Genomic DNA, 13,497 nt, shown 5'->3' with positions numbered 1-13,497 from the left:
TTTTGCCAACTTGATCCGGTACAAAAGGACATACCTGTCCAGTAGCTACAAAGTCTTTGTCATCATGAATGGTCAAACAAAGAATATCATCAGTGTGACCCTTGTAGAATCTCTGTTGATGGCTGGCTGGACTGTGCACTATTCCAAGAGCTGCTACGTGGAACACTATCTCATTTGATTGGGTGTAGAACAAATTGTTACATGCATTGTAACCATGGTACCTGCAAAACAAAAATTATTGGGAGGCTGTGTGTTAAGCTGTTCCACAGGTGTAACACCTCATGCACGAGATAACAGTAAAACCGCTTTAAGTGAAACCTTACTGAACAGTGAGAACACACACTCTCTAAGCAGGCATCAAATTAGTTCCTGGACACAAAAACACTTCTAGAACATTCATTCAAACATTCTGAATGTTCACTTAGAAGACGATTGACCATTCTACAGTCCATATTAGAATATACCAGAGGTCAGCTTCATCAATCAACCAAGTGTTCTCAATCAATTGCCTGCACTCACTACCTTTAAAAATCCAACAAGCTGTATCTCTCTCCTCTTTTAAAAATCTTGTTAAAGCCCACTTTTTTTCATAGCACCTAATTTACGATATTTATCTTTTTTATATACTAGTTCATGCTTGTAATTCGTTTTAGTTTTTAATTCTTTTTATATAACTATTTTAAGTACTAAACATTAGCTTTTAACTCTATTTTTATAACTATTTTAAACAATTAGATATTTTATATTTTTAGAAATTGTATTTAGCAGGGCCCCTCTGGAGACCAGCCACTGTGCTGAATGGGCCACCCTGTATAAATAAAGTTTTACCTACCTACCTACCTACCTGCTGTCGAAGTATCACAGCACAACAGTTTCTTTAATTAATATTATTATAATAATGTTCTTGAAAAACTAATGTCCTGGGCAAGCTTACCCAAAAGCAAACTTGAGATCAAGTCCTTCAGGGGGTCCCTTCTTTCCTCGTGTTGGACTGACTGATCGTGGCCTCTCTTCCTCTTCAACTGTACTCTTTTTGGCAGACTTAGAAAGCCTTTTACAAACATGAATAATGAATATTAGTTAAATATTAATAAATATTAGCTAAACCAATCAAAAAATAAAACATCTAAATAAATTTGATCCGGCCTAGCTACCAGTTCAGCCAACTTAATTGATCTCAATAAAAATGCACAGCTAAGTGTACTACTACTAGTTACCAACACTAATAGTTATATTTGGTTGTTTTGTTGCCGTTTTGAAATTTATTTGCCAACTAGTCTTTGGTTTCCTTTCATTCTCTTGCTGCCTGTTGGAATTTGCCATGAGATGGACTCCAACTGCAAGGAGAAGAGGCAGGCCAAAAACCACTTGGCAAAGGACTGTGATGAAAGAGCTGGAAGAAATGGGTCTATCATGGGGCAACGCGCAAGCCAAAGCTCAGGACAGGGTTGGGTGGTGAAGTATTATTGGGCCCTTATGGGTGACGAAGTATTATTGGCCCCTTATGGGTGGCGAAGTATTATTGGGCCCTTATGTCCCCGACAGGACGAAGAGGTTGGGTGAGTGAGTGGTATTAGATCATGATGTTATGCATAGGGAAAACATGCACAAGTAAATTGTAAACTTTGTAAATTCCAATGACACATATTTCTGAGGTGATACTCATGTACCAGTATGTAACAGGTTTCTAGGTCATATCGAATAATAATTCACAGTTGACTTACTAACAGAAATCAAATTTATGGTGATTTTTGTTAATCTGTTTCACCTTGCCATTTTTGACCATCCATACTCCTAGTTAATATTCCTTTACTTAATATCTTGTTATACATTACCAAGAGCGCTGCTTTCTTTGGGTTTCTTCTTTAGGATTTAACGGACAAGATGCCTGGTCATGTGCTAAAGACAGACAAGCTTTACAAAGCACAGCCCGGCGAGCATCTCTAGATGAAGCCATAATCCACAAGTTTTCATCCACTGTGCTCCAGTCCTTCAGCCCACTCTGTGATGCTTTGCGCCTGAATGCAACATCATACCTTTGCCAAGCCCTCTTATCTTGACATTCACGGTACAACCTGGTTATTATACCCTGGTATGCTAGTAAGTCTCTTATTCTGTTTGGATGATCACATGTAAAAACTGCAATGTAAGCAGCCATGCAATCTGTCCATTTAGTGATATCATCTACTCTCTCAGTTTCGTCAACAAATCTCTTGTTCTTCATGTTTTCTTTGTCAAGGTTTTCAGGAAGGAGTTCCTGAAAGTTGACGTATTTCCCTTCTCGTATTTGTTTAACAATTTCTTTGGGGACTGGTGGTTGGCCAGTGTGTACCTGATAGTCAGCAATAGGCACAGGTCTGGATTCAAAACTTCTGTTCAATGAAGAATTTGACCTTCCTTCTGCGGCTGCCTTCCATAAACTTTCAAAGCTTTTGGAGCGGCTGCCGGAAAAGTTTAAGGATGCATTTGGAGTTATGGAAGTGTTATACTTGTCATACTCATCCTCGTCATCATCCTCATCATCAGACCATTGTACATGTGCAGGGTATCCATTCCTCTTTTCAGAACCCAACTGTGACCTGCTGTTACCAGCAGTGCCGTTTTCTGGACTAGCAAGAAGCGTCTCCCAGGCTGCTTTGGAGTTTTTCCCTTTGCGTCCTTTCTTGGCATTTGTTTTTGCAGGGTCCACTTTAACTTTCTCTCTTGTAAACATTGTAAATAGCTGAGATGAGCGATGTAATCCACAGTCACGCTATTAAAATAGTAATCAAATTGTAACACTTGCAAACGTCCTCAGGTCTAAAGGTGCAAAATTCCTCATTAACAGCTTGGTAACAATACAACGGTCATCTTATTCCAGAATAATAAAGTGATCCTTTAGCGACTGATCGAATCTATTCCCAAGGAAAGACGTAAGCTTACCAGATCGTAAAGCCCTTCAATTTCTTTTCCCAAGAGGCTCTGTTCTTCTATTCATTTGCACAGTTGTCAGCATTTAGACAACTATAACGGCCTCTTTGTTCGGAAAGATATCAGAATTATTCTTCTTAGCATCGATGGCTGATAGATGGCATATCAAGTATCCATCTACGATTAAGAGTAGCTCAAATATTTACACTTATAAACGAAGTAAAAACAAGCCATTCGGTTTGTTGATTTCTGTTTACCCGCGCTTAGCTGCCCAGCACCGCGCCTGGAAACTGGAAATGACTTGAGAGCGAGGCTACCGGGAATATATTATGGTCTAGGAACGAGTTTCTTTCTCTCTCTCGCGATCGCGATTTTCCACCAGGTATGGGAAAGCATCTGTGAAAAATCCGTCTCCATCCGCTTCAGAAAAAGCGTTTTTAACTATTTTACTATCTTTATAAATAAAACAATAACTGTTCTTTACTTCTGAGTAGTTATACTGTACTCTGTGGCTTAAAAGTCGATTTTCATGGCATTTGTTTTGACGCTGATGTTGACGTCGCTGTCTTTTATGTACCAGGGTGCAACATGGTGAGAATTAATGTTTTAAGCGACGCTCTCAACTCCATATGCAATGCTGAAAGACGAGGAAAGAGGCAGGTTCTTCTGCGACCCTCCTCGAAGGTTATAATAAAGTTTCTGACCGTAATGATGAAACACGGTAGGTGAAAGGAAAGTCTGTTTTTTGCCTCCTGAAGCATTATAAAAACCTAAAAGTGTATTTTATCTAAAACACGTGCCTTTCTATGTTGGGATGTCTTGAGAATAGTTGACTTTGAAGTATTTGACTTGTTCACATACATGTTCATGTTGGGATTGATTATTACATGTACTTGTAGCTTGGCATAGTTGTTCCATACTGTAACCCCATATCAGGGTAAATTGTAGAACATTACACACTTTGCTGAAAAATCTTTGGCTGCGTTTAGTGTTCATTTTCTGCTATACATGTATGAGGTGTTGTGACCAGACATCGTGGGACAAGTATGCACTATGAGACTCTTGTTCCTGAATTTGCCTCATTAGCCATTTCTGGTCACAGTTCATAAGTTTAGGTTCTAATCATTGCATATGATCACACATTTGCATTCATTTGCAATGGTACTCTGTGTCCGGAAGCCTACCTCAACCATGAAGACAGTCCCAGGCTCAAAATATTGCTTCTCCTTAGATCACCAAGGATTTGATGGTTCATCAAGACAATGAGCCTTATGGTCACCTGGTACTAGTGACACCTTACTGGAGAGCAAGCTACGTGCTTTGACATCCAAAACAAAGCGTGCTCAACCAGTCATGCCTGACTTTCCTTAGTTTTTAATGACCCAAAATGTAGCTTGCCCTTCAGCATGGCAGATTTTAAACCATGTGACCATAAGGTGCAAAGAAGCTAAGAACCCATATCACTAAGTTGCATCTATTTCTTCTTATCACCTGTCTGCGTCTCAAAGTTGTGAGGAGGAGTTAGATTCTGACTACTCTTGTGATGTATAGTAATGACGGTCTATTTTGTTGCTGTTTTTGTTTCAGGTTATATTGGTGAATTTGAGATTGTGGATGACCACAGGGCAGGAAAAATTGTGGTGAATCTTACAGGACGACTGAACAAGGTATATACTGTTTTTATTTATTAATAAGCCCCAGTCAAGCAATCAACCATTTTCACACAACATGTCGAATGAACATGTAACATGTATCACTGTTGAGATACATGTACCTCTTTTCACCTGACTTGCACAGGGCTTGAAATTGCAACCAATACAGTCGCCAATGTGACTAATATTTCATCCTTGGCGACTAAATTTCTGGTTAAGTCACCAAAATGGCGACTACAGTTCTCTGTCTTGACGATGAATAATGGCCATTTTCTCTGACATTTTGTCCTTACAGAAAATTATATTAGAAGGTCTTGCTTCTAAAACATTTAAAATAAGAAAAGAAGTCCTATTGTTCCAATCCATCCTTTTGCTTTTGCCTTTTGCTCCATCCCGACGGGATCATCACCTTGTAGTGGTGGGGTGGCTTGAGTGCCTCTATGACCCCTAGAGCTATGCCGGCGGGAGTTCTAAACTCCTGGTAGGGCCACCCATGCTGGACAGGTCGAAGGGTAGAGGCCTGACAAAGAGTGATCCCCTGGCCCTCCTGGTTGGAGGTTGGGCGTAGGCTAGCAACCCTACCCTGTAAAAAAAAGTCATATGCTACAGAAACCGAAACCAGTTTAGTAGATGTGGATCGAAGTGGGGCAGAACGTCCCTCGAGAACAAGAATGAAGCCTTTGGGTCAAACCCAACTGGGCACCCAAAAGCCGATCAACCTGCTCCAACTGAAGTCCAAAACAAGGATTGGCTGTTGGAATGTGAGGACTCTTTTCCAGGCAAGCAAACTCGCCCAGCTGTTTGTTGGAAGGAGTAGGCTACTCCTGGGAAAGAGCCAAAGCACTAGCAAAGAACCGTGTACGCTGGAGGAAACTGGTGGACGCCCTATGCTCCCAAGGGGGTGAAAAGGAACAATGATGATGATCCTTTTGCTTTGCCCAAAAAAAGATTCATTGTTATATATGCCTGTTGCATGTACATAACAGTTTCCATATCCTGATTGTTTAGTCTTTCATCCAACATGATTTTGGATGAAGATATTTGGGCTTTATACAGAAATTTAAATTTAGTTTATGGTTAAACATCTTGATATGATCATGAGAGTAATATACCGGTAGACAAAACCATGAAAGGATGGCTTTTACATTCTCTGATTGGTTTACTCGAAATTAGGTATCCTATACTGTTTACTGATATGAACTGATGTGAACCTTGCATGTTATTCATCTACAGTATTTGGCAAATGGAAATTTGTACTTTCTAATAAATGTCATAATTTGTTTGTTTTTTGTAGTGTGGTGTCATCAGTCCCCGTTATGACTTGAAAGTCCATGACATTGAACAGTGGGCAAGCAATCTTTTGCCATCAAGACAGTTTGGGTAAGTAAAAGTTCAATGATTTGCTGTCTGTTTGAGGCAAATATGCTTGGTAGCTACATGTACTACTATGTTAGGCTTTCTAAGTTGTTATTGGTAACAAAGTTTGGAGCAGGCTTTAAGGTGGCTAAACACAGTTTCAGTGCGCTCTCTGGAATCAAGTCCGTGTGCGTGCGCAGTTGATCAAAAAGTTGTGACCGCGCGTTTTATTGTTTTTCCAGAAAGGCACTATTTCTAACAAACCCCTCATTAGAATTTTAAGAAATTTTGCAAGGCTGTACTTTAGAAAGTAATGCAACTGTTGATAACAAAAAATCTGAAATTTAACAAAGGAGTTTTAAAACATTTTAGGACATTACAATAAAACATAAAGCTGCAAAAAATAAAAATTCCCTCTGTTAAACTTTACTTCTTCAGTGTTTAAATCTCAGAATTTTCCCGAGTTTGTTGTACACAAACGATGAAATAATCTAATGACTGAATTTTCTGAAATCGAGCTGAACTAAACTTTTATGGTTGATTTTTAATGTGCACAACACGCAAAAATTACAAATGCATTAGCTGATCTTGTAACCTGCCAAATTTGAGCTCGTGAACTGCAACGGTTTGGGCTTGAGAGCAATATATAAGATACGTACTCCAAAGATCGGAAAACTGTTCAGCCACCTTAAGCCAGATGGGTGTCCAGATTTCCTATGGAAGACCATTTTTTTAGTGAAAATTAATATGAATTGCTGTTAATTTGAATTGGAAATATTCAAATTAATTTGTGCTCAAAGCTGCCAAATGCACCTTGCATGTTAAAATTTTGTCCTCAGACCCTTCTAGGAGGGTGAAGTCAGGCCTTATAGAAATTTTCAGATGCCCACTTTTCAAATCTGGCTAAAAGCCTGCTTTGCAGCCATTCTCTCTTGATGTTAAATTGGCAGGATAAGGTAGTGCTTTGATAGGTTAACATGTAATTTAACTGCTACATGTTATTTATTCATTCTGGAGGCCTGCAAGCGTTGTATTTTGAATGTCTGTAGATGCAGAAGGGTAGGAAACTTATGGAATTACGGACTCCTGATTAGCTGCTCTTTGGTAAACATCAGCAACTTTTATGCTCTTCCTGTGCTGTGTTCTCCCAACTTCCCACATGTATCCATAACTTCAAAAATGTGCTAAGCAGGGACCAGCTTTTTGAAGAAAAAAAAAAGATAATATTGTCCAGGACTGAAGAGTTAACTTGTAAGCACCAACTTTAATACAAAATGGAGCTTGTTAGTATGGGGAATACTGACTATGTTTAGTAAATACATGTTTCGTTTCTTAACTGGCAGATGACAACATTCATTTGCTGAAACAAAAATATTTTTGTGTTGCAGATACCTTGTCATCTCCACATCTAGTGGCATTATGGACCATGAAGAAGCCAGAAGAAAGCACACTGGTGGAAAACTTCTAGGGTTTTTCTACTAACCGAGATCATTATAAATAAACAGACTGTTTCTGTGTATTGTCTTGTCTGATTCTCATGGACGTTCGTATACTTGGGTTTCACTTCATTGCTATATACTTACTTGAAATGAAGCCACAAACTTAGGAACTGCTATCCGATAGAGCCCTTATGACCCAACCCTCCAAGTTTATTTTTTTCCTTGGTGGCCATTTGGCCAAGCTAAGGCTTTCAATCCTTCTTCTCAATTTTAGTCTTCAGGCTGGCAACTTTGGTTCCAATTTAGTCACCAACTGCAAAAATTGGTCTTACCGGTAACTTAGAGGGTTTTACCACATGAACTACTTCCCACTAACGTGGTCTACGGCCAGAAAAGGAATTAGTGAGACCTTTTTCATGGTCACATACTTTTAAAAATAGGACTGTTTAATGTGGAAAACTTAGATGAAAAAATTTCCAAAAAATGCCAATATTTGGCGAGGCCCGGGTATACCTATCTACTTTTGAAGAGGGTCCTGAAGGGGTAAAATGGGAACTGGGATTTGCCTATTTTGACTGGGATTTGCATTTATTTTCACTGGGAAAATGGGATTTAGGTAACTGGGACTGGGATTCAGAAACAAAAATGGGAATGGGAAGCATGTCAGTACATGACTAAACCAGACTCCTGCATATTTTACGCTCTATAGTCCGGCATAGAATAGCTAAGATGCTGAAAATTAACTCTGAAACGAAACCACTACACTGCACGAGTGTCCATCAAGTGTTGATCAATTTCTGTGTAAGTGATTTTAAAAGTTACTCAGCGGAACTGCTATGACTGAGCATGGGCACAAATGGAATATTTAAAATAAGTGATAGTAAGTTTTGCAGGGTAGTGGTAAGTAAGGGATAAAAACTTGATAGTTTTAGTTAAAACTACTGAAAATTTCTATTATTCTCTACAAGACAAATGAACAAATGAAAAGTGATGCTCTCATGCAACAGCATTGGTTATAATATAACAAGCAGAACATGATTTTGGATAGTCCATTCCCTCAACTTTTCCTTCTTCTCTCCCAGGTGCGAGAAGGGACAGTCTAGGATAACTTGCATGTGCATGCTTAAAACAAACCAATGAAAAACCACAGAGACGTGTGGCGTTTCTTACATGCACCGTGTGCGCTAGGGTAAAAATAGTTCGTTAAAATGAAAAATTCAACTACGCAACAAATTAGCTCGACATCTGCAAGAAAAATTGTCACACAGTGTAACCTTTGTCTAAAGCCGTAATGAATAGGTAATAAACCCACAAGTACTAAATTTTTGAATTTAACATCTGTGCGTGCGTTTCCAAAGGTGCTGTCGATTATGGTTTGGTTTCTTCAGCTTCCCCTCTTTTTTGGGGGGGAGGGGGTGTGGCTGACAGATTTCTGAGAATGCGCATGCAGGTCAATATTTCTGGACTCGCTCAACAACGCCTGTGCCTGGGTTCACCGAAGGGAGAGTTCAGGGAGTGGACTACATTTAGGACAATCAAAACAACAAATATATTACGCTTAAGCCCGATTTTCCATACACTGGGAATTTTACTACTGGGAATGGGATTTGGACAAAAAATAGGCTGGGAAATGGGATTTGGGCAAAATTTGGGCTGGGAAATGGGATTTTGTACCCCCCCTTCAGGACCCTCTTTGAATATTTCAAACTCTATCTCTTAAGTATTTGCATCCACCAATGTTTATTATTATACCAAATCGGGTGAGTTTGGTTGAGCTGTGGCTATGTAGAAGTACTTTTGAGACCAAACGATCCTGATGTGCTGCCAAAGCGTACCAAAAAGGCCTGATTAGGGATTTGCAGCCGTTTTGTGAGCCCGTGTTCCTGCCCCACACCGCGGGAGGAGGATGACACGCCCGACTCCCAGAACGGCTGGAAATCGAGCCTGGTGTAAGCTAGGACTGACAAGTTTCTGGATAGCGATGGCAAGGAGCGAGCCTTGCTATCCTAGACTACCAAAAGTCCCACTGTTTTCTCAGCGTTAGTCTAGGGCTCCACGTGCACCGTGTCTCGTGCGAAGTGGTTTTCTCGTGTGCTTACCCACTTGACTGATCCCAAATATTTCGTGGGCTTAGTTGTCTATGCTATGCCAGAGCCTCCTACTCTTCCAGTTGCTGACGCCTACTTCAAAATAAAAAAAAAGGCCTGATCGCAGGTTAACTTCAAAACATTTCGAAACGCCTGCTGTGTGGGAGGTCAACTCCCCTTTGAAAATGGCGGCTGCACGCGGAGAAGCCGCCATCTTGAAAGCGGAGTAAGCCCTGGGTACGAGGCTGTGGAAGGTGAAACTTCTGGCATCCGGGAGCCTGTTCACAGGCTACCGCAAAAAAAAATTGTTAGTGGCTCTTTTTGTAAAATGTCGGGAAAAAAAAACCCGAAAAATAGCAAAAAAAAATGGGCTCCTGAAAATGTTGAATCCGCGGGTCTTGGAACAAGCTTACCACTCGCTCAATTTCTACCCCGATAGCGTTGGGTTCAAGTCTTAACAAACTCAACGGGCACGCTAGCGATGGCAGATCGGCCTGCTGATATCACCTTTGGTGACATTCTATAATATTCTACCGGTACTGTTTATTATTCTTGGTACTCGTTATTGTTCTCGCAGGTGTCATGGCACGCATGAGCTCCTGATCAAGACAACCTGTATACCATAAACACACGTACCCGGCAGAAATTTGCCACAGAAACAACACAGCAATGACTACTCAGAACTATCTCGTCCGCTTAATCTTTTTGTTAGCTTCACTTTCTAGTAATCTCTTCACTGTAGCCAGATCCGCAGAAGAAACACCAAAATGGGAAAAAGATATTATCAAGGATTGTAACGGCATTCAGTATCGGTTAATGGTGGACTGGGGTGAGCCACCATTCCCTAAAACTGCTTGCGATGTTAAAGAGGTAAGAACAGTGATCTTTAACATGATAGGTCTCGGTTTCGCGGTAAATAACTGCGATCAGCTAGAGATGTTCTGATCGATTCTGTTATGATGACAAGTTTGTACGCACGTTAACCTTTCTTATAAATACTTGATTATTTGGACAAAATACTGAATTGATTTCCACTTTAAAACGATCCGCCGTTTTTCCTGCTTCGATCGGTGCCTTCTTTCTATCAGTTAGATACCAGTGTATGTTGCAGATAATGATACAATGTAACCAAGAAAGTGACCAGCAGGCTGCGGCTACTGTTTGAGCTTTGATTTTGGGCAATTACACGGTCACATGGATATTATCGATACTACCAGAGCGTTACCTAGCGTCCCTTCTCGCGCTCCGCGCTCTTGTAACGCGATCGCCCTGGGCCCCGCTAAGCTTAATCACCTGTTATGAAGGCAGGGTAGCCTTAATAGATATGGCTTCAGAATGAAGACTTTGGGTCAGAATATTATTTTAAAATTGAAGCAACAATGATAGTTCAATATTTCTCGGCTTTTTTGTTAAAGATGTAAGCAGAGAAGGATGGACAGTTTAAGGGCGTCTTGAAATTGCCTTTCAGACAAAAATGAGTGGCAGATTATTACTGCCTGATTTTACAAAAGATGTTGTCCAGTTCTTTATCCCAGGTAATCTTAGACACTCTAGCGTTCTATTTGTCAAGCTAGATACAGCTGTTTCTTTTCCACCTGTAAATTGAAGCATGGTGTAACCGAGGGTCTGGATGGGGGACTGAAATCACAGTTATCAGTAAAATGTTCGACAAATTCTCAGCTATCCGGTATTATTAAAAACTAGCAATGGTATATTGCAATTCCTGAGTTTGATTGGTTGACAGAGAATGGTATATGAGCTCATATACCATTGACCACAAAAATTGTAACCGACACGCGTAAACGAAAACAGCTGGGGAGCTCAAATATTGCATCTCTTTGGGCGTTTTTAATAAAACAATTATTCCACTCGCGCTTGTTGGATATGAGATCGTTATAGCCAACTCGGCGCTACGCGCTTCGTTGGCTATTTACCATCTCATATCCAATGCGCGCTTGTGGAATAATTGTTAAAAAGACAACCCATATTTCTTGGCTATCAGTAAATTTTGCAGATCAGTCTCAGGTCGCAGCTAATCAGTTAAAAACGCGTCTCGTGTCTCAGCTATCAGCTTAACCCTATTCATACCCTTGAAACCTGTCTCTCTGCCCTGTTCAGGAGAGAAAAAGGTATTCATGATTTTTTTTCTTTTACAGAAAGTTTTAGAATGCTTTGAGCATAAGAGAAACAAAGGTTCAGGATCTCTGTTGGATAAAGACAGATTTCTTCTTCTGCAGTCTGCAATAATAGACAAAGCGCTTATGTGTCCTACACTGGAGTACCAGAAACTACAGGAGAGTATCCAGAACTCCGGTCAGTTGGTTTTCCCCTTGAAATATAGATCTTCCTTCTAAGTAATGTTCATCAAGAAAATATCACGCGATTGAAAATTTTCCTTCGTCTGACGTCTTGAGCACGGCCCGAGACCGTAAACCGGGTCCCGGCCAGACTCGTACCCAGTCGATTCTCTTGCTTTGTTGAGCGCGCGCAAGGCATCAAGGGAAGGGCGAAGAAAAGGTGCGTTACTTTTTAGTAGTAGCCTTTTCCATAGTTAGTATGCCTTTTCTATGTCCTTCCCATCAACCTCTTGAGAACGTAGCGAAAAAAACGAGTAACGACTTGGTACGAGTCTGTGGTCCCGGCCTCGGTACAGTTTTTTCCCTTTCTTTGTTACTTTGACTGAAACGTACTTTTTTTCGTTATTCATTAGCATTCGGAAACGGGAAGTCTGGGTCCAGCATAAGTCGTGTAGCCCCTGCGTTATGGACCCCTATGCCAACCCCTCTATTGCACTTTGTTCCTAGGGGGAGGGAAGATGGAGTAGGGGGGGGGGGGGGGAGGTATTGAGAAATTTTCGACCAAAACGGTTCATTCGCCAGTTGTTCGAAAATCGGATCCTAAGTTTCAGCATGAATCAGGAGTAACCAAAGTAAGTGGAACGTTTTTTTTTTTCAATTTTCAGCTATTGCTCAGGAATTGGCAAGCAAATATCAAAAAGGTGGGTAGTAAATATTTGACTCGACTTCATTGATTGTTAAATGGAAATAATAAGGAAGTCTGCAAATATGTTGCAAAGTAGAAATGTAGATTGAATTTTCGTTTTTAATTATTTGTGGTAAAACTAGGCCTTGCCGTGAGTTTTATTTGGTAATTGAAGAGTTGTAACAACTGATTTTTGTCTTTTCTTTAAGCCATGCAACAGCGGCATGAGCAGTGCGCTGTCAATATTCACAGGAATTGTGAGAAGAACATTTTTGACCAAGTGGTTGTGAACCATCTCCGATGGCCCAGGACAACAAAATGGCGGCAGTGTTACGAAGACGCTATAAAAAGGAAACCGTGTTCAGCACAAATACTGGAAAACTACGCCAAAATGCAAGAGGAATTTGGAGAAAGTTTAAGACAAAAAGAGTACGAAGCAGGCCTTTATGGAATTTTTATGAATGACCATAACAACCAGCAATCAATAGAAATATTATAAATTATTTTCACATCGGCTACATAAACTGATTGAACAACCTCGTTCCAAGGACTTTCCCCTCTTCCAAATTACCAAGGGAACAGCCCTGGGAACGAGGTTGCTGATAGAACTGAACAAAGACTGAAATATGTCCGAACGAAAAATAAAAAAAAGTTAAAAAAAGTGTCGGATAAAGTCCTCCACAATATCTCACGCAACTGCCACTTTTTTCATGTTTTTTTTTTGTTGGATATATTTCACTCTTTGTGTCTTATTTTCAATTTTTGTTTTAGCCATAAAAATAAAATGAATATGTTTGAAGACATGTATATAGTTAGTTTTTACTTTGATACGGGCATATATAACATGGTTTTCCATGAAATAGAAAAAAATTGCTGCGTTGTAGTCGCATAGGCTGATGAAACCTGTGTAAACAAGAGCGCTATTTTCTTTTTCTTAAATGATGCCCGAAATAGGTAATTTTGGAATTCTGGGGGTCATTATCCGGAGTTTTCTGTTTAAATCAACATTTTCTGCAGGGGATTATCCAAGGTTTGGCCGCCATCTTGGATGAGGTCGAGTATAATCGTGTC

General features: G+C 40.2%; 3 protein-coding genes across 4 annotated transcripts in view; 2 read left to right on the top strand and 1 right to left on the bottom strand.

The window, feature by feature from the left end:
- LOC144633181 (echinoderm microtubule-associated protein-like 6) overlaps nucleotides 1-3,157 on the bottom strand; it is a 78,374-nt gene extending 75,217 nt beyond the window's left edge. Inside the window, exons 1-4 of one of the 2 annotated variants that reach the window (XM_078491987.1) lie at nucleotides 2,923-3,157; nucleotides 1,836-2,752; nucleotides 935-1,051; nucleotides 35-221 (exon numbers count right to left, since the gene is read on the bottom strand). In XM_078491987.1, coding sequence (XP_078348113.1) covers nucleotides 35-221; nucleotides 935-1,051; nucleotides 1,836-2,713 — 1,182 coding nt within the window. In that variant the 5' untranslated portion in view covers nucleotides 2,714-2,752; nucleotides 2,923-3,157. Of the gene's footprint in view, nucleotides 1-34; nucleotides 222-934; nucleotides 1,052-1,835 lie in introns of both variants that reach the window. The other variant, XR_013567011.1, reaches the window with a different exon arrangement.
- Nucleotides 3,158-3,247: 90 nt separating this feature from the next.
- On the top strand, nucleotides 3,248-7,435 carry LOC144633228 (small ribosomal subunit protein uS8). The gene is made up of 5 exons (XM_078492054.1): nucleotides 3,248-3,292; nucleotides 3,491-3,631; nucleotides 4,498-4,577; nucleotides 5,857-5,942; nucleotides 7,307-7,435. Exons 2-5 carry the CDS (start codon nucleotides 3,499-3,501, stop codon nucleotides 7,398-7,400), a joined length of 393 nt encoding a protein of 130 aa, XP_078348180.1. The 5' UTR covers nucleotides 3,248-3,292; nucleotides 3,491-3,498; the 3' UTR covers nucleotides 7,401-7,435.
- A 2,639-nt stretch (nucleotides 7,436-10,074) lies between these two features.
- Nucleotides 10,075-13,474, top strand: LOC144631337 (uncharacterized). The gene is made up of 4 exons (XM_078489747.1): nucleotides 10,075-10,314; nucleotides 11,601-11,757; nucleotides 12,407-12,442; nucleotides 12,636-13,474. The coding sequence occupies exons 1-4, from the start codon at nucleotides 10,114-10,116 to the stop codon at nucleotides 12,923-12,925; spliced, it is 684 nt and encodes a 227-aa protein (XP_078345873.1). The 5' UTR covers nucleotides 10,075-10,113; the 3' UTR covers nucleotides 12,926-13,474.
- Nucleotides 13,475-13,497: the final 23 nt, after the last annotated feature.

The sequence above is a fragment of the Oculina patagonica genome, chromosome 12 (genome assembly GCF_052425735.1).
Source record: "Oculina patagonica isolate OP01 chromosome 12, crgOcupat, whole genome shotgun sequence".
Lineage (NCBI taxonomy): Eukaryota > Metazoa > Cnidaria > Anthozoa > Scleractinia > Oculinidae > Oculina > Oculina patagonica.
This window is presented reverse-complemented; position numbering and strand designations above follow the sequence as displayed.